This window comes from Myotis yumanensis, unplaced genomic scaffold (genome assembly GCF_028538775.1).
Source record: "Myotis yumanensis isolate MYYU_CA2020_CCGP unplaced genomic scaffold, mMyoYum1.0.hap1 SCAF_22, whole genome shotgun sequence".
NCBI classification, from domain to species: domain Eukaryota; kingdom Metazoa; phylum Chordata; class Mammalia; order Chiroptera; family Vespertilionidae; genus Myotis; species Myotis yumanensis.
The window spans coordinates 170,515-193,388 of NW_027223773.1; the positions used below are offsets into that span (position 1 = coordinate 170,515).

Genomic DNA, 22,874 nt, shown 5'->3' on the forward strand with positions numbered 1-22,874 from the left:
TCCCGCCCCTTCCGCCTCCCTCTCCGCGGGCCTGCCCCTCTTTGCCAGGCCCCGCCTTTTTGGACCCACGCCTTTCCGCCTCCCCGGTGCCAGGCCCCCCACCGCTCCTTCCAGCCCAGCTCCCTCCAGGCCCCGCCTCTGGCCCACGCGCGGCGACTCGTGGGAACGCCCCCCGGGCGCAGCGGTGGAGGACGCGGTGCTCGGTCATGGGGTTCCAGCCGGTGAGACCGACCTGCAGGCCCTGCTCCACTCCATCTGGTTCTGGCCCCTCAGCTATGGGCCTGGGGTCTCCCCGCCGCCCTCGCCCTGATGTCGGGTCCCAGGACCCTGCCCCAGGGACCCCTCCGGCCGGCGCCTGCTCCCGCGCTGGGGCTCGGGCCGCTGGTCGTGCGGGACGGTCCGTCCTGTGCCGCGGGCTCTCCTCTCGCGGGGCGGTCACAGTGCCTCCTCTCCCCACAGAGCCCAGCGCTGCTGGCCTCCCTCGGGGCGGGGCTGCTGACTCTGCTCGGCCTGGCTCTGGGCTCCTACTTGGTGCGGAGGTCCCGCCGCCCACGGGTCACTCTCCTGGACCCCAATGAGAAGTACCTGCTGCGGCTGCTGGATAAGACGGTGAGCCGCGGAGGAAGGGGTGGGGTAGAGGCGGGACCAGAGCTCCCCTCTTGTGTGAAGCCACCGCATCCACTGTGGTCGGGATGTCCTGGTGACACTGTCATCCGTCCTCCAGACTGTGAGCCACAACACCAAGAGGTTCCGATTTGCCCTGCCCACCGCCCAGCACACTCTGGGGCTGCCTGTGGGTAAGGAACGTGTGGGCTCCTTTTCCCAGCATCCTAAGAGCGCGATTCTCCTTCCCGAGTCTCCCAAAACACGCAGCTTTCGTCTAGTCCCTCCCTCCGCACGCTCCCCTTCCTCGCCTGGCTGGATCCTCCAGGTTGTCAGTGGGTCATTCTAGGGTGAGCTTCTGTGCCCCAGACATCTTTAACACTCAACAGTCCCCCTCCTTCCCGCAGGATTTGCTCTACCTCCCCCTGAGCAGCCACTAATTTCATACCCATCTCTGCTGCTGCTGCTAAGGTCCTGGTAGTAACAGAGAAGAGTTTGTCCACTGGAGGATTGAAGAGGGATCCAACTGGGGGCTCAAATGGGGTGGATCCTCCCTGCCTGATAGCTGATTGGGGCAAGACGTCCTTGTTCTCTCAAACCTCCCTGGGTATTTTGAAAGGTAACTGGAACACAGCACATCCACAAGCCACCCTCATGTCATTCTCTGCATGGTCCCCAGGCAAACATGTCTACCTCTCAGCCCGAATCGATGGCAGCCTGGTCATCAGGCCATACACTCCTGTCACCAGTGATGAAGACCAAGGCTATGTGGATCTTGTCATCAAGGTAAGGGGGTAGGAAGGAACCCCAGGAGCTCTCCACCCTACTTTTTCTGGGATTTGGGGAAACTTCTGAGTTTGTTAGATAGCAGGAGGCGTGTGTCCTTTGTAGATATGAAGAGTACGTAGACTGGGGAAAAGAAAGCACGTGCGTATATGGTCCCAGCCTAGGGAGGCTCAGTCAACGGGGCCTCAGAAATCAGTGAGAGTCCAAATAAAATCTTTTTTTTCTTTATTGATTAAGGCATTACATATGTGTCCTTATCCCCCCATTGCCCCCTCCCCCACTCATGCCCTCATCCCCCTGGTGTCTGTGTCCATTGGTTAGGCTTATATGCATGTATACAAGACTGCTGGTTGATCTCTCCCCCTTACCCCCACCCTCCCCTACCTTCCCTCTGAGGTTTGACAGTCTGATCGATGCTTTTCTGTCTCTGGGTCTGTTTTTGTTCATCAGTTTATGTTGGTCATTATATTCCACAAATAAGCGAGATCATGTGATACTTATCTTTCTCTGACTGGCTTATTTCACTTAGCATAATGCTCTCTAGTTCCATCCATGCTGTTGCAAATGGTAAGAATTCTTCTTTTTTTACCACAGTGTAGTATTCCATCGTGTAGGTGTACCACCATTTTTTAATCCACTCATCTGCTGATGGGCACTTAGGCTGTTTCCAAATCTTAGCTATTATAAATTGTGCTTCTGTGAACATAGCGGTGCATATATCCTTTCTGATTGGTGTTTCTGTTTTTTGGGATATATTCCCAGAAGTGGGATCACTGGGTCAAATGGGAGTTCCATTTTTAGTTTTTTGAGGAAACTCCATACTGTTTTCCATAGTGGCTGCACCAGTCTGCATTCCCACCAGCCGTGAAGGAGGGTTCCTTTTTCTCTGCATCCTCGCCAGCACTTGTCATTTGTTGATTTGTTGGTGATAGCCATTCTGACAGGTGTGAGATGGTACCACATTGTCGTTTTGATTTGCATCTCTCGGATTAGTGACTTTGAGCATGTTTTCATATGTCTCTTGGCCTTCCTTATGTCCTCCCAAATAAAGTCTTTTCCATTATGTCTTATCAGGTCTACCTGAAAGGTGTGCACCCCAAGTTTCCTGAGGGAGGGAAGATGTCTCAGTACCTGGACAGCCTGGAGATTGGGGATGTGGTGGAATTTCGAGGGCCGAGTGGGTTGCTCACTTACATGGGGAAAGGTAAGGGCCCCTCTGCTCCTCGAGCCTCTCCCAGCTCTCCAGTCCTCTGGGCACACGTGCCGTGCAGAGGGGCCAGGGCTGCCTTCCTGTACACATAGCTCTGACAGTATCGAGAGGCAGAGGGCTCAGCCCACTTGTCACCGGGATCAGGATCAGTTCCCTGTCCACTTGAATTCGCCAACCACGACAGCTGTGGAGATAAGTAAAGCAGCCCTGCCTCACAGATTCGCCCCTCAGGCTGAGCTGTTTAGGGAGCCAGAGAGAGCTTTTAGCCCTTCCCAGGGGAACAGCATTAGCAAGTCCTTGGGGCTGCTCTGTGCACTTGGAAAAGTAGATTCACACCTGTCCCCAGGACAGTTGCCCTCACTAGGGGTGACCCTCTGCTCGAAGCAGCTGCTGACTCACTGTGTGGCCTAAACTGGTGGTTAATAATACAGGCCATGTGATCCTGGCCCCATTGACCCTCCTGTGTATTATCAGGGCTGGCCTAACTCAGATGTCCGCCCAGCTCCAGGGTCAGATTTCATTGCAGCTGCTAACTTGGGATGTTTTTAGTTCTGCATTTGTTTTCTTCATTTCCTGTATTGACTTCACTCTTCCATCCCTTCTTCTCTTGACTTCTCAGGGAATTTTAGCATTCAGCCCAACCAAAAGTCTCCACCAGAGCCCCGAGTGGCGAAGAGACTGGGCATGATCGCCGGCGGGACAGGTGTGTGTTGCTTGGGGGCCCTTCTCTCCCACCATTGTTGTTGTTGCCATGAAAACTTCCCGGGGACCCTCGGAAGGTTTTGGAATCATGATCAAGCTGGTAATTGGGACTCGCAGCAATGCCCAGGGCTCCCCAGTACCTGAAAAAAAAAAAATCATGATCAGGTGGAAACCAATAGCAATTTTTTAACCGATAGAATAAGAGATAACTCATGTGTGCTCTCCTAAGACCTCCCACTGAATGGATCTCCTTTCGGTGAGAACAGGGACACCGCTAGAAACAGGCCAGTCAAGAAGAAAGTTAGCACTGGACATTTCCACATAGTAGACACTATGGTAGGCTCTTTACGTCTGTATCTATGAGAAAAGGCAGCTGCAGAGAGTTTAAGAGGTAAAGGATTAGTATCCAGCTCTGCCTGGTTCCAGAGCACTTGCCCTGAACCTGCAAGCCCAGTTCAGGGCTGTCCCACTGAGTCAGCACCTGTGACATCTGAGTCCTAGCCAACAGGGGACGTTTGGAGGAAGTCTTAGAAGGACTTAAACAATATGAGCCCACAGCGACATGAGGGTGGCTTGAACTGAGCATGACGACAGTTCACCTACCACATACCAGTTTTTGTGAGTTTATGGTAAGAGGCATGTCTATCCAGAACTGTGGGTGCTGGAGAATACACAGGAGGTTAGAGGACTTGGACACTGAGTGAAGGTGGTGCATGGTGAATGGGAAGCATTCAGATGAAAGCGTTGGTTGGCTAAGGAACTGGAACAGGTAGGCTGTGACTACCATGTCTCCCTGTGGCTGTCTATGCAGGAATCACCCCGATGCTTCAGCTGATCCGGGCCATCCTGAAAGACCCCACAGATCCAACCCAGTGCTCTTTGCTTTTTGCCAACCAGGTTGGTTTGCTTTTCTCGGTCCTGGGACTTTTCAGTTGTGTGGGTCAGCTCAGAGATGTGGCACCCATGGGCAGAAACAGGCCAGTGCCCAAGATCCCCCTGTAGCTAGAGGACGCCCTGCTACCATAAGAGGACAAAGCCCTGAGCCAATTCCTTCCCTGGGCCCAAGGAAAGAAGAAAAAACATTTTGGGAATATCGTCCTGAGCATAAAAACTTGCTCTTTGGGTTACCTTGGTTAGATATGCCATCTTTATTTCTTCATGCTGTGTAAATAAAGCCTGTTCCCCTCTCCTTCCCCCTCATCCTAACCAACCTAAAAGTCATGCTTTCTTTTTCTCTCCTGGTTACAAAATGTTATGTGGGCCTGAGAAGATTCCTTAAAGGCTTTGTTTCTCCTTTTCATTTCAGACTGAAAAGGACATAATCTTACGGGAGGACTTGGAGGAGCTGCAGGCCCAACACCCCAGTCGCTTTCAACTCTGGTTCACCCTGGATCATCCCCCAGCAGGTACCCGCCCCATTCTGGATATCCCAGAACCAGGGCCTTGCCCCTACTGGGTTCTGGTTTCGGTGGAACCAGCCTCCCTGACACGGCTGAGCTCCCCCCGTCTGTGTGCAGGGACGCAGGGGTCTCCCGGCCCTTTCCCTCAGGTCCCTGCTCACCGGGCGGGCGGGCGGGCGGCAGGAACAGCTGTGCTGCTGAGGCAGGCTGAGGCAGGCTGTGTTTCACTTGACACCTTCTCCAGAGCCTTTCTGGGCCTCCCCACCTCAGGCTCTACACCCCTTGCCAGCATGGGTCTGGAGTGACTGTTCTCTCCTCTCCACTGCAGATTGGGCCTATAGCCAGGGCTTTGTGACTGCGGACATGATCCAGGAGCACCTGCCTTCCCCGGGGGACGACGTGCTGCTGCTTCTCTGTGGGCCTCCCCCAATGGTGCAGCTGGCCTGCCACCCCAACCTGGACAAACTGGGCTACTCTCAAAAGATGCGCTTCACCTACTGATCGTCCCCTGGCTTCCCTGGTCCATTCCGGGCAATGTTCCTGGTCAGAGCTCGCATGCTGTAAGTCCTAGCTCTCTTTCCTGGAAGGGTAAGCCTTTTGTCCTTTTCTGAAGCTGAAATCTGATGGTACCTACAGGAACAGCATCCTTGTAGCCCTGGAGAGAGCTAAGGCCGAGGCGTTCTCTGGAAGGCCCCCCAAATCTCCCTGTGACAAAAGGTCCAGGTCAGGCCATGGAGCAGTCTCTTCCATGGGTCAGGAAGAAGGAAGCACGTACCTTCGTCCCAAGCCTGCCTATTTCCTTGGTAGCATCACACTCTTCTTTGTGTGGAAAGGAACAACCTATGTAATGGGTTTTACTTACTACTCAGTGCTTAACTCGTAGCAGATTCTGTGAGTGCAAGTTGAGCAGACTTCTAAAGCTAGTCTTACAGAGGTTGCAGGAAAGGAGCAGGTGGTTTCTTCAGACCTGCAGGCCTCAGAGAGAAGAATCTCAAATATGTATTTGCATGTCTGTCTCTTTCTGCCCAGCCCAGGCTAGAGGGAAGTGGCTATCCACAGTCTGAGACTGCTGCTTGTGGCAGGAACCTCTGGCTATGCAAATAAATGGGCTAAGGCCCCAGTGTTATACCTATAGGGCTGTTGTGTCTGATGGTCTTGCCAAGGCTTTTCACACCTGAGAGTTTGCGGAGGAAGGGCTTCCCAGCACAGAATTCTTCCAGGTCTTCCCAAGAACCCTTGAGCAGTTGTCCTGTGTGCTAAAACGTAAGCTGTCCCCAAACCGTGATCATCTTTGCAGCTGTCTCAGCAGAAGCAGAAGCTTAGCTTCTCCCTGGAGGCTTTTCAGGTCGCGGACAGAGTACAGCTTAGAGGGGATGCGTTTTGAGCCCAGGTCCAGTGGTCCTTTCGTTGGCCACTCTTCCTTCTCCCTTCTCTTGACCCTTCCTTCACCATATTCATCCTTCAGGGTACCTGGCAAAAAAATGAAAGTACTGTATTGTCTTTCTGTTTGGAAGAGAAGCCTTCTCCTTTAAAAGTAACCTAAGGCCAGCCAGTGTTTCTCAGTGGTTGAGTGTCCACCTGTGAACCAGGAGGTCACAGTTTGATTCCCAGTCAGGGCACATGCCCGGGTTGGGGGATCAATCCCCAGTAGGGAGCCTGTAGGAGGCAGCCAATCAATGATTCTCTCTGGTCATTGTTTCTATTTCTTTCTCCCTCTCCCTTCCTTTCTAAAATCAATAAAAATACATTTTTTAAAAACAATAACCTGACATCACCAGCCCAGCCAGACTTATTGGTGCCTGGACAGAGTTGGCCTCCCTGGCCCATCCGTCTTGTCTGCCCTCGCCTCTGTTATGACGTCATGACCCAATCCACTCCCATCTCCCAGGGTTGGACCAGGCAGCTTTTTGAGATCTTTGTTAGTCCCATTGGGATAGAACTATGCATCAGTCTCAGGAGGAAAGGTCAGCATTGTTTTTCTGCATGGAACCATGTATTGCTTTCTTTGGGGCCCCTAAAAGAAGGGTTATGGGATCCTGAGAATTCATCCCTTTCATAAAGCAGAATCATCAGTAAATCCTGTTATTGGTATTCTATCAAACATTTCTTGATCAGCTAGTATGTGTGTTCTACTAGATGTGTATACAGGGGGAGACACTTAGCTTCCTCATCTCCAGAAAGGAAAATCGTGCTTAGGATTGTTGGGTTCAGATAATAAAGCAGCCCAGCAAAGAAAATTCTTCACACACAAGTTCACCGTTCCTTGTTCTGCATGGGTTTCTGTCTCATCCATTCAGTAGGCAAACATTTCTTTAGAGCCTGCCATGTGCCAAGCACCGTGCCCAGCGCAGGATACCACTGTGACAAGACTGGTCTCTGACCCCCAAAAGCTCCTCGTCCAAAGTAAAATAGACATGTGAATAGTAATTACAACACAGTGATTAATACTAGAATAGAGATACAAGATGTGGATGGGGGGAAGGATTCAGAAGAGGAGGAAGAGAAGAAAAAACGTTGCTGAGTTCACAGCCACAAACCAGACACTTGCTCAAGTATTCATAATTTAATCCTTATGATCATCCTGAGTCTAGGATTAAGGATTTGGCAAAGGTCTCGCTGAGGAAAATCAAAGTCAGTCCGGTGGACAGTGAATGTTTCTGAGGGTTTTATACAGCAGGCATCACATAACAGCCAGCATGTATGAAGCATTGCCATTTGCCTGGCATCATAGAAGAGCCTGCATAAATCATCTCAATCCTGACAAAGACCCAGTGAAGGAGACGGTTTTCTTCCCATTTTTCAGGTGAGGCATTCAGTAAGGTGCTCAAGATGATCGGCTGGCCAGGAATGGAAACCTGGGTCTGGGTTACTCAAGCCCATGCTTTTAACCAGCACCAAGAGCATCTCACTGCCCCCAGGTCCATAGACTGTCACCAACTACCATCTAAAATCGCACTAGTTATGCCCATCCTCCGGAGAACTGAGAGAGTGGTCCCTCAGATCAGTGATATTCAACCTTTTTCATCTCATAGCCCATGTAAACTAACTTAAAATTCTCTGTCACACCAAAAAATATAAATTTTGCTGATCTAGCTCGTCGGTTGAAAATCACTGCCTCAAATCACTCTCTGTGGTTAGAGGGGGGGGTGCACCACCTGTGGTCTCCCAGACCTGCGCTCGCCGGAGCGTGGGAGCACAGACTGGGCAGTGAGTTCTGGAGCAAGGCTGGAGGCCGTTGTTCATGCCAGAAATAACAGGCGCCAAACCGAAGCGGAGCCCAGTACTTCGCACGTGATGGTGCCGGCCAATCAATGTGGGCGGGACCAAGAGGCTGAAGAAGAGGGGCAAACAACCGGCATCGGCCATGGTGAGATCAGGGGTTTGCCAGCGGAGAGGACGGGCACAGGGATGAAACGGGGCGGGGTGCAGCCCAACTCCCCGACATTCCTCGGTCGGGCGCTCCCGCGTGCAGCTGGGGGTGTGGTCCACACGAAGCCAAGGAGGCGGGGCTCGGGGTTGGAGCTGCGCGGGGGCGTGGCCCAGGGGAGCGGGCCTGTGATTGGCCTGCTGGAGGAAGACCCCCCGGGGGAGGGGCCGGGAGCTGCGGCGCAGAGGTGACGTCAGCGCTGGGCCCCCTTCCGGCGCGGGGAGCGTCCAGATCGGGCCGCTGGGCTGCAGGCCGCCTGCGGCGCTGCGGGATGTAGCGCGGGCTCCGCGGCCCCAGCTGAGCCCGTCGCCGGCGGTAAGTTTCGGGGGCGGCGGCGAGCGAGTGGACGGGGGTTGGGGGGCCGCGAGGCGCTAGGCCCCGGCTCGCGACGGGGGCGCCCCGAGGTCCGAGACCCCCGCCCGACGCCGGCCGCGCCTCCGGCTCCTCCGAGGTCCGTGTTGTAAACATTTCCGGCCCCTCCCAGCCGCGCGCCGCCTCCGAGGCCACCTCGAAAGCCTCTTAAGGGCGGGTGGGCCGCGGCCCCGGCTTCCGAGCGGCCCGCCGTGCTGGTGAGTGCGGTGTCCTCCCGGCCGCGCCGGGGAGATGTCGGGATTCGGGCTCTGGCTGGGGGCGGGCCAGGCCCAGAACGGAGCCCGGTCCCGGTCCCGGCCGCGGCGCGAGCGCGGGGGCAGCGGGGGGAGGGTGGGCGCCGGCTCGCAGGACCGCGGCCCGAGAGCCCCAGGATCCTCGACCTGGTCTTGGTCAGATCAGACCGACGCTGCCCCCTCCTCGGGGTTGGGAAAGGGGAGGTTGGCGGACAGTTCACCTTTGTTTACGGGAATCCTGAACGCTGACCTGGAGCAAAGGCTAAACTACTTGGGGGAAGACGAAATTCCATTCCCTCAGAAATTCTGCATTGATGTTTGCCATCTTATGCTTAAGATTTGTCCTTCACGCCTTTGATTTTTAAGAAAATCAAGTAGATGGATGCTTCCCCTCAGCTTTTCCTGCTTCCTCGGCGGTGGGAACCTGACGAGGACTTCAGTTGACACGGAATCCGTGTGGGAGGAGCCGTAGGAGCCCAGTAGTCTTTGCTCGGTAGTTAGACCGACAGCGACAGGGGAAGCGGCCACTTAGATAGCTGAACGCTGTGGTGGCTCTTTTCTGAAAGGAAGCGGGGGTCTGTTCACTGCTTTCCTCTTGGAGGGCGCGGGGCACCTGTCCCGGTGCAGCTGCTCGATGTTTTCACAGCATCTGCGGTCGGAGGAGCTCGCTGGGTGGTGCTTACCAGATCGCAGTGTCCGGCAGCAGTCCCCGCTCACAGCCACAGAGCGATTCCGGGAGGAACGGCTGCCCCTGTCCTGGTTGGCACCCGGGGAGTCAGTCCTACCGGCCTGCGGAGGCCCATCTTAGAGCACCTCCCCTGTACCTGCTTGCAGAGCGGAATCTGAACGCCTTCTGTTCTCAGTGGCCAAGCATTTCTGTGATTCTCCAGGGATTAAATCAATCACTTTACCTGCAAGTAGGAAAGACTCTCAGGGAAGTGTCAGGAAGCAGCATTAATCCAGAGGCTCCCACTGCTGATGGGTCAAGTGCAGCAGCCTTGGTAGGCTGTCAGGCCATCTTCCTTTTCTTCAGGCTGGCCTCAGTTTACCTTTCCAAGAATTCTTTATGGAAAAGTTGGGGGCGGGGGGAGCTTAAAAAGGAAAACAATACGAAAAAGAAAGAACAAAAACAAAATTTGTGTTTCTTTCTAGGCCAGTTCTCTATTTCCCTGGAAGGTCTCTACTTCCTTATAACATAAAGCCACACTGACACTCCTGATACATTACATTATTCCTTTCCATCTCCTGTGATCACACTGGCGAACTAAACATTCATCTTTAAATTGGAAGCTTTATGAATTATGTTGGGGGTTTTCTGGTGTTGGTACCCATTAAAAGCATTACATTTTCTCCTTAACGTCCATTTGTCCCTAATGCCTCTCACTGGACTTTGTTCCTCTCACTACACTCAGAGTTGATTCTCTTTTTCTGCTCAGAAGTGTTGGGGTGTGGTTATTATTTATAAAGTTTGTAGCTATCTTGGTTTGAAAGGACCTTGAAAGTGCCCCCTAGACAAACCAGTTCCCAGTAATTGGCTTCTCAGTGTGTACTTGGCTTGCGTTTGTTCCATGGGGGATTCTGGGGCACCCCGTGTCACGTGACCACTACGGTGTGTAACTACTCACCGTGTGTCTGTAACGTACTGATGGCCAGGTACTGAAACAGGGACTGCTGCCTGTGCCTGTGTACCATTCACTTTTTTCTTCTTCTTCTTTTTTTATTTTTATCATGGCATTTGAAAAGCTTACTGTCTGTTTGGGAAAGGAAAAAAAAAAGACCTGCTGGGACTGCTTTAGCTGGAGAAGAGCTACAAAGGACATAAGCTTGTGATTTTCCGCTTCAGACTCTTAAGCCAGTGACTTGGCATCAAGTAGGAAAGCCGAGGCCCTGTTACTGCAGTTGGTAATTTTCAGCATCGGCCTTTTCCCAGCAGAGGGTATCAAGAGGAGAAGACAGCTGTGTGCTCTCTTGTCTTTTCTGCTAGACTGGTCAGGTAGGCATACACAGAGCCTACCCATGGAACCTGTAGGGGTGCAGGGACCCCAGAATAAAACCTCTAGGAGCTTGTGCCCATTGACTCCAGGGAAGGAGTGTACAATAGCCTGGAAAATTGGGAACTGGTTCTCAGCATAAATGTCAAAAAATGTCTCCAGCTGGCTGGCGAGTGATTGAGAATCAGTCCTTTCTCAAGTTTGGCACAAGATTATCTTATTTATAGGAGCACAAACACCTCCCTGCCTCCATATTCTACTCTCTGATATTGGTTTATCCAGATAGAAAGCTTAGTGGTAAAGACTTATTAGCTGGAATTGAAGAAATCCCATCAAAAATGCATTCGGTGGGATTTGGCCCAATTATAATTTGCTGTATTGGGTGTGGTGAATTTTCTAAAATACATAAGGATGTAGCTGGCTGAAGTCCTTAGTGCTCCCAGAATCAGTCTTAACAACTTAAGGGTTTATGCTGATTTTATATATCATAGAGACTAAAACATTTGTAATAACTCCCAGCTGTTTATGAGTGGGCTGCCCTGTCAGAAACTGTATTTTCAGGTCCTAGTATTACCTGCTCTTCTTTCTTGCCAGACCTCCGACCCCTCTCTCTCTCCCTCTCCTGTCTCTGTGTTGCTACAGTTTAGAAGACCAAAGTGGACAGTGGACTTTTGCTCACTATGATGACCTCCACTGTATGTATTTCATTGCATGATGACATATCTTGTAGCGGATGGCGGGTTGATGAGTTAGTGGGGTGTTAGGCTTAGTGACTGAATCTAGGAGACACTGCTGGGGGGTGGGGAGTGTAGGAGCGAGTAATAGAGGAGTTGGAGGGAATCAGAAAAATTAGCAGCAGATGATTTGGACAGAAACGGGAAAGACTTTGATGAGGGCCAAAAACTGAGGTTATCCTAGGACAGTGATGGCGAACCTTTTGAGCTCGGTGTGTCAGCATTTTGAAAAACCCTAACTTAACTCTGGTGCCGTGTCACATATAGAAATTTTTTGATATTTGCAACCATAGTAAAACAAAGATTTATATTTTTGATATTTATTTTATATATTTAAATGCCATTTAACAAAAAAAAGTCAACCAAAAAAATGAGGTCATAGGTTCGCCATCACTGTCCTAGGAGAACCTAGACTTGAGGGCGTAGGAACTTTTCAGATCAAATGAGGAAATTTTAAGACTACCAAGCTGGGTTCTGCATCTGATCTCTTGACCCTGATTGCCCAACTTAACGTTTGCCTATGTTATTCTGATTGCTTCTCCTAAAATAGTTTCCCAGCATTCAGAGTAACTGAACTTTGTGTGTGGCTGTTCTAGTTTAGGGGTTCTTGTATCCCTGGCTTTACTGATGCCACAAATTACCTTGTGCCCTCTGATTGTAGGCTCCTTGACGTGTTCCACTTTGTATTTTGCACAGTAGCTGAGAATGCCTGAGGGGGCAGCACTAAATGCATTGGTTACATATTCAGTGAAAGGAGAAAGCTCCACCAGCACCAGAAAGCGCATAAATCCTTAGCTAGTGATAAAGGTTCATGAGTCACATGCTTGCTGGCTGGAAAGCTGCCCCAATCATCCATTCATTCCTTTTGGACTGTGGGCTCTGACCAGAATCAGGGATCTGTATCCACTCGAGGTAGTACTGGATCCCTAAACCTGAGAATAATTTTTGGGCCGTCTCTGAAGTACTGCCAGCAGTATACTAAGCTAAGTGTATTCTCCTTTCGAGACTTACTTCTGCAAGATGCCCAAAGCTATTTTTTTATGTTTCCCAATATAAAGCCCTTCTCAGTAAAGCTGTTGATAAGGTAGTGCTTCCCTGTGAGGAAACATGTTTTGTGGTCAGCCTACTGAAGAGGATTTCCCAACGTTGCTCCTCACATGGGTTGCCTCTCTCCTGAGCTGTCCAGGGGCCTCCCGTTTCCTGGTCTCCGTGGGCTCAGCTGTTGCCTAAGTGGCCTCTGTCTTGTCAGTCTGCACATTTGAAGAAAGAGGAACTTTCTTTGTGTTGACACCGTGGAAAGGCCTCTGTACAGTGAATTTTTGTTTGTCTCTTAAACTAAATTTGCTTGTTGCTTTCCGTTGTGCTTGTGAGTTGAGCACAGCATGACTTTTGAAACTTGAGGATTGCCCTCACTTGCCTACATAAACCAACTGTAATCCCTGAGAAGAAAGTGTGATTACTTTTGGATTTTAAAAGAAGAACTCGAAAAAAATAAAAAATAAAAGAAGAACTCGTACAAGAAAGAGACAGTCTCCGCTGGGAGCAGAGTCACGCTTACTTGCTGCCCTCACACAAGCTGTGGTTCCCTGAGCTTAAGTTTCCACTCCTGTAAAGCAACTCATTCCATGAGTAGGTGTTACCTGTCCTCTTTGCATTGCCCTGGAGTTATGGGGACACAGGTAGCCAGGGCAAGAAAATGCTAATATTATGGCTACGACTATATCTATGAGACATAGGCTCCTTGTTTCTGGGAGAGGGAAAAACCTGGTCATTTACAGGATAGTGGAACTCTCTGGGCACCTTTCAATACTATTTTCATGACCCTGAGGCCTGGTTAAAGACTGCTATCTGAAATCCAGCTCTGGAGGGCCTGAAGGTTTGGAGAGTTCCTAGAAAACGGAGTTCTAGGTTTCCCTGGTTTTCCTGAAGAATCTGTGCCTGTCTGGTTTCTGAAAGGCTCGTTTGAGTGGGGCTTTGCTCACGACCTGTGGTGGCTGGCCAGGCTCTTGCTGAGCAGGTTGTTTGGGATTTGTGTGGCAAAGGGCAAGGCTGCCTCCTTGTGCTCAGCTTCCTGCTTTCAGGTAAGTGATTGGTTACCTTACAGGGAAATGGTGGTGAAGTGTGTTATCTAAGTGTTGAACCCAAGCTCTAATCCTATCATAGAATTAGGAGGCCTCACAGAGAAATTAACCGCTGGGCATCTAGCCCAGGAGCTCCCTCTGCATGCAGGGTATTTGCATTATCCGAGCATTTGTAGGTAAAACCCAGCTGAGTCCAGCTGGCACTTAATTCCTTTCTAAGCCTGGGAGGCCTTGTAGTTACAGCCAGGTGTTGACTTCATATTTTTGCTCCACAGTCTCGAAGCCAGACCTTTCTTGGGCGAATAGCTTTGGCTTGATGGGCTATTTCTTCTCACTGAATGGGGTCCGTACAAGTGGGGGAGTTGAGGGTAGACACTGTTTTTCTGTGGTGACAGTTTGGTACAAAAACCACAGATGCTTTGAAGGCAAACAACCAAGTGCTCTATTTTCAGCCTTACCTGTGAGATTAGTGGGGTTCTGAGTAAAGGCTACTATTAAAGAGGAAGAAGGAATAGATTTCATTTTAGCACTAAGTGGCCTTTAGAATTGGCGACAGAATGAGTTTATTAGCTAGCATCGTACTCAGTGCCGACTTGTGGAAATGGAACCAGAAGAGGAGCAATTTGTCAGTGCCCTTCTTGTCTGTGTTTGCTTTTAGTGTCTGCCCCTGGGGCTGAGACACCCAGCCTGTCCCCAAGCTGAAGCTGCAGGCTCCTGAGGTACCAGCTAGATGTCTTCTCACAAAGGACCGGTGGTGGCACAGGGCAATGGGGCTCCTGCCAGTAACAGGGAGACTGACACGGTGGAGCTGGCGGAACTGGGACCCCTGCTGGAAGAGAAGGGCAAACGCGGGATCGCTGACCCAGCCAAAGTAAGTTGTCTTTCCTGGAGTGATGTCCTCCATCGGACTTTCTCCTGGAGCCTCTGCCGTCTCAACTCCCTCCCCAGAAGGGGAACCAGGGCACCCTGGGAATGTCTCACCTCGTCGTCATGCTGGGTCAAAGGATCTTTTTATTTGTCTGTTTTCCCCACTGTGCGCTTGTACAAGTTCGCTCATCTTCATAACCCCAGTGCTTAGCACAAGGCCTGCACTCCCATAAGTCATCAGTAAATGGCTGAGCGAACGAAGGGTCAGTTAGGTGAGGTTTGGCTTCATATAACGAACAGACATCCCTGTGGCTCTGGCAAGACAGCAGTCTGTCCAGTAAAGGGTTCTAGAAGGAACTGGCCAAGGCTGTGTGGAGGCTGCGCCACTGCCAGGCACCTGTCTTGCTCCTCCTTCATTTAAAAAAATTATTTTTAATTTATTGGAGTGACACTGGCTAATAACATTATATAGGTTCTAGGGGTGCAATTCTATAATTCATCATCTGTATATTGTATCACGTGTCCTCCTTCCATCACCATTTATTCCCCCCTTTACCCTCTCCGACCTCCCCCGCTGCTTTCCCTCAGATAATCACCATGACTCATGGATACAGAGAACAGACTGATAGCTGTCAGGGGAGGGGTTGTGGGGCTGGGTGGAAAAGGTGAAGGGATTAAGCACAAAGAAAACCCGCCTCCTTCATTCTTGAGGTCACCCACCAGGCCCGCACTGGCCACCACCCAGGAGGAGGGGAGAAGGACCCGCCCTTTCTAGAAGGGTCTCCGGACACTGCCCTTGACGCCACCTGTGGGAAGTCGTCGTGGAGTCATGTTCAGCTGCAGTGGAGCTTGGGCAACACAGCTTCTCATTGGGCCTGAGTAAAATTACTGTAACGACACCAAGGCCTTGGCACACTGGACTCTGTCACGAGGACAAGAGGGAGTGTGCTGTTGGGTAGGCAGGCTGGAACCTGTCACAGCCCGAGAGGGGCCGTCTGCTTACCAGGGACCATCAGCAGGAGAGAGAGGATGTCGGGGAAGGAGCTGAGTGCCAGGCTCCGCCGTGGCTTGGAGACTCGGGACAGTCTCCGTGAGGGCGCCCCCCCCCCCCCCCCCCCCCGGGTGCACACAGTGTCAGTGCTGCCTTCGTCTGTGGAATCAGTCCCGGGCCCTGGTCCTCCTGAGGATACAAAGTTCTGTCATCATGGCATCCCCAAAGTCAGCAAACAGGGAACTGTGAGCAGATCTCAGTCCTCGGGGAATCTGAGACTCAGTCCTGCTCGTTGCTTTGAGAATCTCGTGGTCTGGGAGATGGAAGTATTTGGGAAATTGGGGGAACTTGAGAAGCGCTGTTCTAGAGATTGGGGGAGGGGGGCCTTCAGACTTAGAGAACGTGGGGACTCGTGTGCTCATCCTGCGTCCCTCTCTCTGTTGCCAGTTCCCCTCAGCCCGTCTCCTGTGTGAACAGCTTTCACGCCAGCGTTTACACAGTATCAGTCGATCTTGACCTAGAGTGTCGTGAGCTTACTGACTGTCCTGCTTTTAGAGAAGAGGCCACAGGCCCTGTGCACACGGCATTGAGTTTGGGTTTCCCCAGAGCTGTCTGGCCTGCAGTAGCACGGTTTATGAGGTGACTGCTAGGATGGGTTTGTGTTCATTTTTTCTCCCAGGCTGAAGAAGAGCAAGCATGCCCAGCGCCCCAGGAGGAGGAGGAGGAGGTGAGGGTCCTGACACTCCCCCTGCAAGCACACCATGCCATGGAGAAGATGGAGGAGTTCGTGTATAAGGTGCTGAGCTTATGGAGGGGAGGGGTGGTGGGCTTACTGGGGGTGTCCCAGCGGGTGGGCCTGCAGTGGGCTAAAGACCTTTTATTCTTGTGTGTATTTGTTTTTGCTTAAGGTACAGTAAATATCAGGCTAGCAGATTTTTACTGCCTAATGTGTTAAAGCATTATTCAAAATATGTTCTGAGCAGGAGTGGCGATGGGGGCGGGGGGGAGGGGTGGCAATCGGGAAAAAGGAGACACGTAATACTTTAAACAATAAAAATAAATAAATAAATAAATAAATATTTAAATATATGTACTAAACAGGAGCTCTCAATTATTTTTGCTGTGGATCCCTTTGGCAGTCATCAAAATATTAAAATGTGATTGGGCTCCTTTATTAAAACATTAAATATGCATTAATGACAAGCTTTAAAATATTATATTAAAATTTGTGGTTTTTTTAATTTTATTGATTTTTTTTTAAGAGAGAGAGAGAGAGAGAGAGAGATCGATTTGTTGTTCCACTTATCTATACATTTATTTGTTGATTCTTTTTTTTTTTTTTTAAATATATTTTATTGATTTTTTACAGAGAGGAAGAGAGAGGGATAGAGAGTTAGAAACATCGATGAGAGAGAAACATCGATCAGCTGCCTCCTGCACATCTCTTACTGGGGATGTGCCCGCAACCCAGGTACATGCCCTTGACCGGAATCGAACCTGGGACCCTTGAGTCCGCAGGCTGACGCTCTATCCACTGAGCCAAACCGGTTTCGGCTATTTGTTGATTCTTGTATGTGCCCTGACTGGGGATGGGATCAGACCCACAGCCTTTTATGTATTGGGTAGCTCTAACCAACTAAGCTACCCGGCCAGGACAAAATTTTTAAGTTCTAAGTAATGATGAATAAAAATATGTTGGTATCTGCAAAACTAAGGTATGAAAATATCTGTGATTTCTGTTGGTGACAGTGTCACAGTTCTAATCCTACTGTGGTTTGCTGCTCACACTTAAATTGAGGGAAATGGTGAATTTTAGTTAGAGGTGAGTGAAAACGAGAAGTTTTTCCATCTCGTCCCTGGCTTCTGCTCACTGTCCACGTGTCTGAGGCTGAGATCCCCTGCTCTAAAAGACACTGAGGATTTCGTTTCCTGGGAAGGGCAGAGCAGGGGCGGCCAGAATCTCCAGGAGGAGCGGGTCAAGGAGGCTGAAATGATGGTTTTAAAAGCCACAGGCACATTCATGTTCCCACCGTTCCAGGTCTGGGAGGGGCGCTGGAGGGTCATCCCGTACGACGTGCTCCCTGACTGGCTGAAAGACAACGACTACCTGCTCCACGGCCACAGGCCGCCCATGCCCTCCTTCCGGGCCTGCTTCCGGAGCATCTTCCGCATCCACACGGAGACCGGCAATATCTGGACCCATCTGCTTGGTGAGTGATGTGGGTGGGAAAATGCAGTTTTTGTCTCTTTAAGTGCAAAGGAGTTTTATAGCCTTCGTCTCTGGCTAGGAAGAACAAAGTTGTTCTGGCTGACTGAAAGCTGGCATTGCACCTCCAAACTGCCAGTGAGCTTGGTCAGCTCTTGGTCATTGGTCTGTAAGGCAGGCAGGGGTGGGGGGTGGGGGGACTAGAAATGGAAGAAGATTCCTGGAATAACTGTCCAGCATGGAGGCAGTTCCTTCCATTCCATACATTTCCACTATCACAGCAAAGTGCCAACATTTTCTTAAATGATCTTTTTGTCTGGGTCTATGTGACTGGTGCCATTTTCTCCAGAATTTTGGACTACAGTTCCCACAGCTAAACCCTATAATGTTAGTCGTGATTTAAAACCAACCGTCAGAATGCACACTTTCTCTTCCTCCTCAGCTCTGTTCCTCTTCCTCCTCTAGGTTTTGTGCTGTTTCTGTTCCTGGGAATCTTGACCATGCTGAGACCAAACATGTACTTCATGGCGCCCCTGCAGGAGAAGGTGGTGTTCGGCATGTTCTTCCTGGGCGCAGTGCTCTGCCTCAGCTTCTCCTGGCTCTTTCACACCGTCTACTGTCACTCAGAGAAAGTCTCTCGGACTTTTTCCAAGTGAGTGGAAGGCCTGACATTGGGACAGGGGTGAGGAGGGAGGGGAATACCAGGCCCTGCTGTCACATCCTGTGACCTGAGGACTGGGACCCCCAGTGGCCCCTGAAGACGCCCTGCTGTGCCCAAGGAAAGGCTCTCTACCTTATAGGTGTAATAGAGTGGTGAGGTTCTTTTAAATCCTTCATGAAAAAATGGACGGTAGCCCCAACAGCTGGAACCCAGCTGTGGACTGTATTTCCCACCTGCTCAGCGCTGTCCTGGGTGAGCTGGGTGCGAGTGGGCTACTCTGCAGACCAGGCGCCCGGGCCCAGCAGGGCGTGGCGACCGGTCCTGGCTGCGTTCTGCTGTGCTCCTGCACACGGCCAAGCAGCTTATCTTCGCTGCCCACACATCGCTGGAAGCCCCAGATACCTGTCATCTGCTGCCTTCCATAATCCCCCGTTCTGAGCCTGTTGTTGTTGGTGGGGGTGGATTATTTTGTTTTTTTTCCCAATAACACCAGTAATGGCAATACATTTTTATCATTTAAAAGTCAATTAAAACAGCAGTACCTCTTACTACTACTTCTAATTTAAGGGTTTGTGTTTAGAACTCAACTTGTCAGAACTGGGGGACAGTCAGAGCCCTCCTGAGCGAAAAGCTGAATTTAAGTGCCAATAGGGGGCCTGAGGGGAAGAGAGTTCTGTGATTGGGGACTCTTAGCAACTCTTCCACCACAGAGACAAGTGCTCAACCTTGTGGGTTTCAATCCAGGATATAGACAGGAGATGGGGTGGTCAGATCTGCGAGCAGATGGAGAGAAAAACACAGTAAAGCCATTCGAAGTCTTCATTTCTCCCACTGATGCATTTTAACTTTGTGGCTCTCTTTCAGACTGGACTATTCAGGGATTGCCCTGCTGATTATGGGGAGCTTTGTCCCATGGCTCTATTACTCCTTCTACTGCTCCCCACAGCCACGGCTCATCTACCTCTCCATCATCTGTGTCCTGGGCATTTCCGCCATCATTGTGGCGCAGTGGGACCGGTTTGCCACTCCTAAGCACCGGCAGACAAGAGCAGGTGGGTATGAAGGTGCTGTAAATCTCACAGGTCTTTCAGCCTTGACCCTAATAGGCTCAACCTTAGGCCCTAAGATTTGCAGTTTGAGGACCCCAGTCAAACCCTGATGTGTGTTTAGAATCCTGAGAGCAGTGTTGTTGTTTTTATGTTTTTATTAATTTAGGGAGACTGAAAGGGAGAACGGGAGAGAAAGAAATGTCGATGAGAGAGAGTCACTGACCATGTGCACTCCCCCCGGGGATCACACCCACAACCTGGAGGATATGCCCTGACCGAGCCGGCAGCCTTTGGGCGCATGGGACGGTGCCCAGCTACTGAGCCACGGCGGCCAGGCGACAGTATGGGCTCCTGAAGCTCCGTTAACGCCCAGGTTTCATACTATTCCATAGAATGCTAATAAGCCACATAGTGACCAAGTTTGTCAGTTAGCTGCAAGTATAGAAATGACTGCTCTTATAAAAACGTACAGCCCTGGCCAGTGTGGCTCAGTTGACTGAGCATCATTCCGTGCACCCAAAGGTCACCAATTCAATTCCCAGTTGCATATACCCAGGGTGTCGTTCGGTTTGGTCCCAAGTCGGGGTGCGTACGGGAGGCCACCGGTTGATGTCAACTACTGGAATAGCTAAAGCCTGATCATCTTTGGGTTGTGCCACCTATACTCCTATCTTAAGCTTTATTCCTTACATATTACTTACAGCAACACCAGTGACCTCTTTAGATTTCTTATTGTCTGGTATGTTGTAACTTTCAGTTAAAAGAATTCAATGTTCATCAAGCATCAGCACATGCTGGGTGTGGTGCTTTAACAAGGTACATCTAAGAGTGGAGAGGTGGTCCCTGCCCCCCCCCCCCCAACCCCCGTTGTGTTGAGACAGGTGCCCGTTCTTCCCTTCCTCTTACCTCCCTTGTCTGTCCCAGCAGCTACACCAGCTTCTAACTTGAATGTCTCCACCTGCTCGGGTCAGAGCCTGGGTACTTCATAGTGTACGATCTTCCTGGGGAGCTGTCTACCCCTCCCCACCTCAGAGGCACCTGAAGCTTGCATCTGAGCTCGATGGCACCAGAACTGCGAGCAGGTGAAGAATGGCTCGTTTAACTCTTATTCCTGCTCCTCACCTGCTCGCAGATCTGATGCCACCAGAGGGTTTGGTCACTTTTGCCTAACAAATAGTGAAGAATGTGAGTGGTTTGTTCTTGGTGCTGTTTAGAGGGTAATATCTATATAAGCACTTTCACAGCCTTCTTCCCATTCCGGATGTTGAAGAAATATCTGCTAACTATTCTCCATTTTGTGGCCAAACTTCCTGAAAAGTAGCTGATTTTCACAGACATCGAATTCCAGAGGGAAGCAGCAGTGTGCACCGTGTGGTGGCTGTCCCCTCCCTGACCGTCTGGTCTGCTCTGTGCAGGGGTGTTCCTGGGCCTGGGTCTGAGCGGCGTCGTGCCCACCATGCACTTTACCATCGCCGAGGGCTTCGTCAAGGCCACCACCGTGGGCCAGATGGGCTGGTTCTTCCTCATGGCTGTGATGTACATCACCGGGGCTGGCCTCTATGCAGCTCGAATTCCTGAGCGCTTCTTTCCTGGAAAGTTTGACATATGGGTAAGAAACGGCTCTACCGGCAGTGCCTGTGGTCAGGGACTGGCCCCAGGTGAAAGGTCTGAGTAAAAGGCAGTACAGACATGGGGTCATGTAGTGTTTGGGGTACATATATGTACAGGGGAAGTGAGCAGGGGGAGGGAGTGATCAATATGAACATTTTGGTGTATTTCTGACACTTTTATTTATTTTTTAATCTATTTTTATTGATTTCAGAGAGGAAGGGAGACGGAGAGCAATATAGAAACATCATGATGAGAGAATCACTGATTGGCTGCCTCCTGCCTGCCCCACACTGGGGATCAAGCCCGCAACTAGGAATCAAACTGTGACCTCCTGGTCCATAGGTGGAGGCTCAACCACTGAGCCAAGCTGGCTGAGCTCTGACGCCCTGGCTGGTGTGGCTCAGTGCCTTGAGCGTCCGTCCTGTGCACCAAAGGTTGGTTCAGTTCCCAGTCAGGCACATGCCCTGGTTGTGGATACAATCTGCCAGTCAGGGTCCATGCCAGAGGCAATTGATCGATGTTCTCTCCCTCTCCCTTCTTCTCCCTAAAATCAATAAAAACATTAAAAAAATTTATAGCAAATATATAATTTTCATGACATAAAACTTTGAGAGAAGTTAGATGAGGTAAGAGCTCTCTTCTCATGTCTCATCCCTCCTTGCCATACTCTAAGGGTCACCTCTTGTTCCTACAGTTCCAGTCGCATCAGATTTTTCATGTCCTGGTGGTGGCAGCAGCCTTCGTCCACTTCTATGGGGTCTCCAACCTTCAGGAATTCCGCTACGGCTTGGAAGGCGGCTGTACCGATGACTCTCTTCTCTGAGCCTCCCACTTGAGGCTGGAGGGGAACTTCCCAAGTGCTTTCAAAAATAACTTCCTTGCTGAAGTGAAAGGAAGCGTCTGAGTTGTCTGTTTCTAGAAGAAACCTCTTAGAGAATTCAGTGCCAGCCCGGCTTCAGCCCACCTTCCCGCCTCCGGGCGGGGGATAAGCTTTCCATGTCCCTCGCCGAGGAGGGGTGACCACTGGCCACGCCCCTCCTCAGCAAGGCAGCTCTGTCCCCTTGGCACAGAGCGTTCTGAAGCTCATGTTGAGATTTTATCCCTCCTCCAACCATTTTGGGAAAAAATGATGGACTGGGACTCTTCAGAAATTCTGTTTCTGGAAGAAAATGTCCCTCCCTTACCCCCGTCCTTACTTTGTAACCTGGCTTGGAACAGGCCATCCATTTTGTAGCACACTTTTCAGAAACGATCGTAGCCGGTCCCGTCTCAGGCCTGGATCTGACGACAGCAGGAAGAAGGCACCAACTTTGAGGCAGCAGCTAATCATGGAAGTGTGTCCAGGCTTCAGATAACTTGAGTTTTAGTTTTTTTCTTGGCAGAGTAATGTAAAATTAAAATGGGGAGAGATATTTAATATTTAATACTAAGCTTTAAAAAGAAATTTGCTATCATTGCTGTGTATCCTGATGCAAAGGCTATGATGATAATAAAAGGAAGTGCAGAAGACAATTAGCATTCAAATATTTAACATGTGTGGTCTCAACTATTTGCACATAACTCCAAAGTATTAAAACCAGAAAAGTAATCTCGGATTCTGCAGAAGCACAAATTTGAATCAGGATTGACAGGCTGGCGTGTGCGAGCCATTGAATAAGCCCAATTGATTTCCGAGCATCAGCTCCTATGTACAGCCTTACTTTTCTCTACTTATTGCACAGACTTTCACTAGAGAAATTATTCTGAAGTAGTATTTAATGATTAAATGGTTCTCAAAGGTATCGGGGTATATCCCTGTGACTGTCAGAGGTCTACCGTACATTACTCTAGGGTTCAGTTCTCTTAAGGTTGTCTCCTCAGAGGTCATTCTCTGCCTTCGGAATCGTACTCGACCTGAGAGGAGTTGTGTTTGTGTGTGTGGCCTGCAGCAGTCATTTCCGAGCGGAGGTC

At 50.5% G+C, this 22,874-nt stretch overlaps 2 protein-coding genes across 5 annotated transcripts; both read left to right on the forward strand.

Moving 5' to 3' along the window:
* The first annotated feature begins 40 nt into the window (after positions 1-40).
* On the forward strand, positions 41-7,775 carry CYB5R1 (cytochrome b5 reductase 1). Of its 3 annotated transcripts, none has more exons than XR_011469354.1 (10): positions 41-221; positions 460-609; positions 725-797; positions 1,283-1,389; positions 2,464-2,593; positions 3,219-3,302; positions 4,113-4,198; positions 4,608-4,707; positions 5,030-5,261; positions 7,505-7,775. XR_011469354.1 is itself a non-coding variant. In XM_070401357.1 (9 exons), exons 1-9 carry the CDS (start codon positions 207-209, stop codon positions 5,200-5,202), a joined length of 918 nt encoding a protein of 305 aa, XP_070257458.1. In that variant the 5' UTR covers positions 41-206; the 3' UTR covers positions 5,203-5,835. The 3 variants fall into 3 exon arrangements, 1 of the variants encoding a protein (XP_070257458.1); XR_011469353.1 differs by lacking the exon at positions 7,505-7,775 and adding an exon at positions 5,338-5,835; XM_070401357.1 differs by lacking the exon at positions 7,505-7,775 and having other exon boundaries at positions 5,030-5,835.
* A 559-nt stretch (positions 7,776-8,334) lies between these two features.
* On the forward strand, positions 8,335-22,448 carry ADIPOR1 (adiponectin receptor 1). Of its 2 annotated transcripts, XM_070401359.1 has the most exons (9): positions 10,477-10,726; positions 11,367-11,419; positions 14,198-14,410; positions 16,077-16,193; positions 17,436-17,607; positions 18,069-18,255; positions 19,129-19,316; positions 20,729-20,922; positions 21,619-22,448. In XM_070401359.1, the coding sequence occupies exons 3-9, from the start codon at positions 14,270-14,272 to the stop codon at positions 21,745-21,747; spliced, it is 1,128 nt and encodes a 375-aa protein (XP_070257460.1). In that variant the 5' UTR covers positions 10,477-10,726; positions 11,367-11,419; positions 14,198-14,269; the 3' UTR covers positions 21,748-22,448. The 2 variants fall into 2 exon arrangements, with proteins under 2 accessions (XP_070257459.1, XP_070257460.1); XM_070401358.1 differs by lacking the exons at positions 10,477-10,726; positions 11,367-11,419 and adding an exon at positions 8,335-8,443.
* The last annotated feature ends 426 nt before the right edge of the window (positions 22,449-22,874 follow it).

Excerpts from the sequence above, each read along its gene's own strand:
- CYB5R1 (XM_070401357.1), top strand. Across the intron at positions 2,594-3,218 it reads GCTCACTTACATGGGGAAAG|GGAATTTTAGCATTCAGCCC; the intron begins GTAAGGGCCCCT and ends TTGACTTCTCAG. Across the intron at positions 4,708-5,029 it reads CCTGGATCATCCCCCAGCAG|ATTGGGCCTATAGCCAGGGC; the intron begins GTACCCGCCCCA and ends TCTCCACTGCAG.
- ADIPOR1 (XM_070401358.1), top strand. The coding sequence starts at position 14,270 with ATGTCTTCTCACAAAGGACCGGTGGTGGCACAGGGCAATGGGGCTCCT. Across the intron at positions 14,411-16,076 it reads GGATCGCTGACCCAGCCAAA|GCTGAAGAAGAGCAAGCATG; the intron begins GTAAGTTGTCTT and ends TTTTTCTCCCAG. Across the intron at positions 20,923-21,618 it reads CTGGAAAGTTTGACATATGG|TTCCAGTCGCATCAGATTTT; the intron begins GTAAGAAACGGC and ends TTGTTCCTACAG.